This window comes from Oncorhynchus kisutch, linkage group LG1, assembly GCF_002021735.2.
Source record: "Oncorhynchus kisutch isolate 150728-3 linkage group LG1, Okis_V2, whole genome shotgun sequence".
Lineage (NCBI taxonomy): Eukaryota > Metazoa > Chordata > Actinopteri > Salmoniformes > Salmonidae > Oncorhynchus > Oncorhynchus kisutch.
In genome coordinates, this window is record NC_034174.2 from 29,683,944 (window position 1) to 29,685,575 (window position 1,632).

Genomic DNA, 1,632 nt, shown 5'->3' on the forward strand with positions numbered 1-1,632 from the left:
TCTATTTCTGACTCTCTGTTTCTGTCTCTCTGTCTCTGTCTCTCTGTTTCTGTCTTTCTGTCTCTCTGTTTCTGTCTCTCTGTTTCTGTCTCTTTCTCTATGTCTCTCTGTTTCTGTCTCTCTGTCTCTCTGTTTCTGTCTCTCTGTTTCTGTCTCTCTGTCTCTCTGTTTCTGTCTCTCTGTCTCTCTGTCTCTCGTTTTCTGTCTCTCTGTTTCTGTCTCTGTCTTTGTCTCTCTGACTCTCTGTTTCTGTCTCTGTTTCTGTCCTCTCTGTCTCTCCGTTTCTGTCTCTCTGTTTCTGTCTCTCTGTTTCTGTCTCTCTGTCTCTGTCTCTCAGTTTCTGTCTTTCTGTCTCTCTGTTTCTGACTCTCTGTTTCTGTCTCTCTGTCTCTCTGTTTCTGTCTATCTGTTTCTGTCTCTCTGTTTCTGTCTCTTTCTCTCTGTCTCTCTGTTTCTGTCTCTCTGTCTCTCTGTTCTGTCTCTCTGTTTCTGTCTCTCTGTCTCTCTGTTCTGTCTATCTGTTTCTGTCTCTGTTTCTGTCTCTCTGTCTCTCTGTTTCTGTCTCTCTGTTCTGTCTCTCTGTCTCTCTGTTTCTGTCTCTCTGTTTCTGTCTCTCTGTCTCTCTGTTTCTGTCTCTCTGTTTCTGTCTCTCTGTCTCTCTGTTCTGTCTCTCTGTTTCTGTTTCTCTGTCTCTCTGTTTCTGTCTCTCTGTTTCTGTCTCTCTGTTTCTGTCTCTCTGTCTCTGTCTCTCTGTTTCTGTCTCTCTGTTTCTGTCTCTCTGTTTCTGTCTCTCTGTTTCTGTCTCTCTGTCTCTCTGTTTCTGTCTCTGTTTCTGCCTCTCTCTTTGTCTCTCTGTCTCTCTGTCTCTCTGTTTCTGTCTCTCTGTTTCTGTCTCTCTGTTTCTGTCTCTCTGTCTCTCTGTTTCTGTCTCTCTGTTTCTGTCTCTCTGTCTCTCTGTTTCTGTCTCTCTGTTTCTGTCTCTCTGTCTCTGTCTCTCTGTCTCTCTGTTTCTGTCTCTCTGTCTCTCTGTTTCTGTCTCTCTGTTTCTGTTCTCTGTCTCTCTGTTTCTGTCTCTCTGTTTCTGTCTCTCTGTTTCTGTCTCTCTGTCTCTGTCTCTCTGTCTCTCTGTTTCTGTCTCTCTGTCTCTCTGTTTCTGTCTCTCTGTTTCTGTCTCTCTGTTTCTGTCTCTCTGTTTGTCTCTCTGTTTCTGTCTCTCTGTTTCTGTCTCTCTGTTTCTGTCTCTCTGTCTCTCTGTTTCTGTCTCTCTGTCTCTCTCTGTCTCTCTGTTTCTGTCTCTCTGTTTCTGTCTCTGTCTTTGTCTCTCTGTCTCTCTGTTTCTGTCTCTCTTTCTGTCTCTCTGTCTCTCTGTTTCTGTCTCTCTGTTTCTGTCTCTCTGTTTTCTGTCTCTCTGTTTCTGTCTCTCTGTTTCTGTCTTCTGTCTCTCTGTTTCTGTCTCTCTGTTTCTGTCTCTCTGTCTCTGTCTCTCTTTTTCTGTCTTCTGTCTCTCTCTGTTTCTGTCTCTCTGTTTCTGTCTCTTTCTCTCTGTCTCTCTGTTTCTGTCTCTCTGTCTCTCTGTTTCTGTCTCTCTGTTTCTGTCTCTCTGTCTCTCTGTTTCTGTCTCTCTGTCTCTCT

The 1,632-nt window shown here is 44.1% G+C and overlaps 1 protein-coding gene across 1 annotated transcript in view; it reads right to left on the reverse strand.

Moving 5' to 3' along the window:
• Window positions 1–317: 317 nt before the first annotated feature.
• Window positions 318–1,632, reverse strand: part of LOC116375851 (zinc finger CCCH domain-containing protein 13-like) — a gene marked incomplete at its 3' end in the record, with an annotated part of 1,521 nt that continues 206 nt past the window's right edge. The window contains exons 2-3 of the mRNA XM_031833953.1: window positions 893–1,630; window positions 318–822 (exon numbers count right to left, since the gene is read on the reverse strand). Coding sequence (XP_031689813.1) covers window positions 318–822; window positions 893–1,630 — 1,243 coding nt within the window. The remainder of the gene's footprint in view (window positions 823–892; window positions 1,631–1,632) is intronic.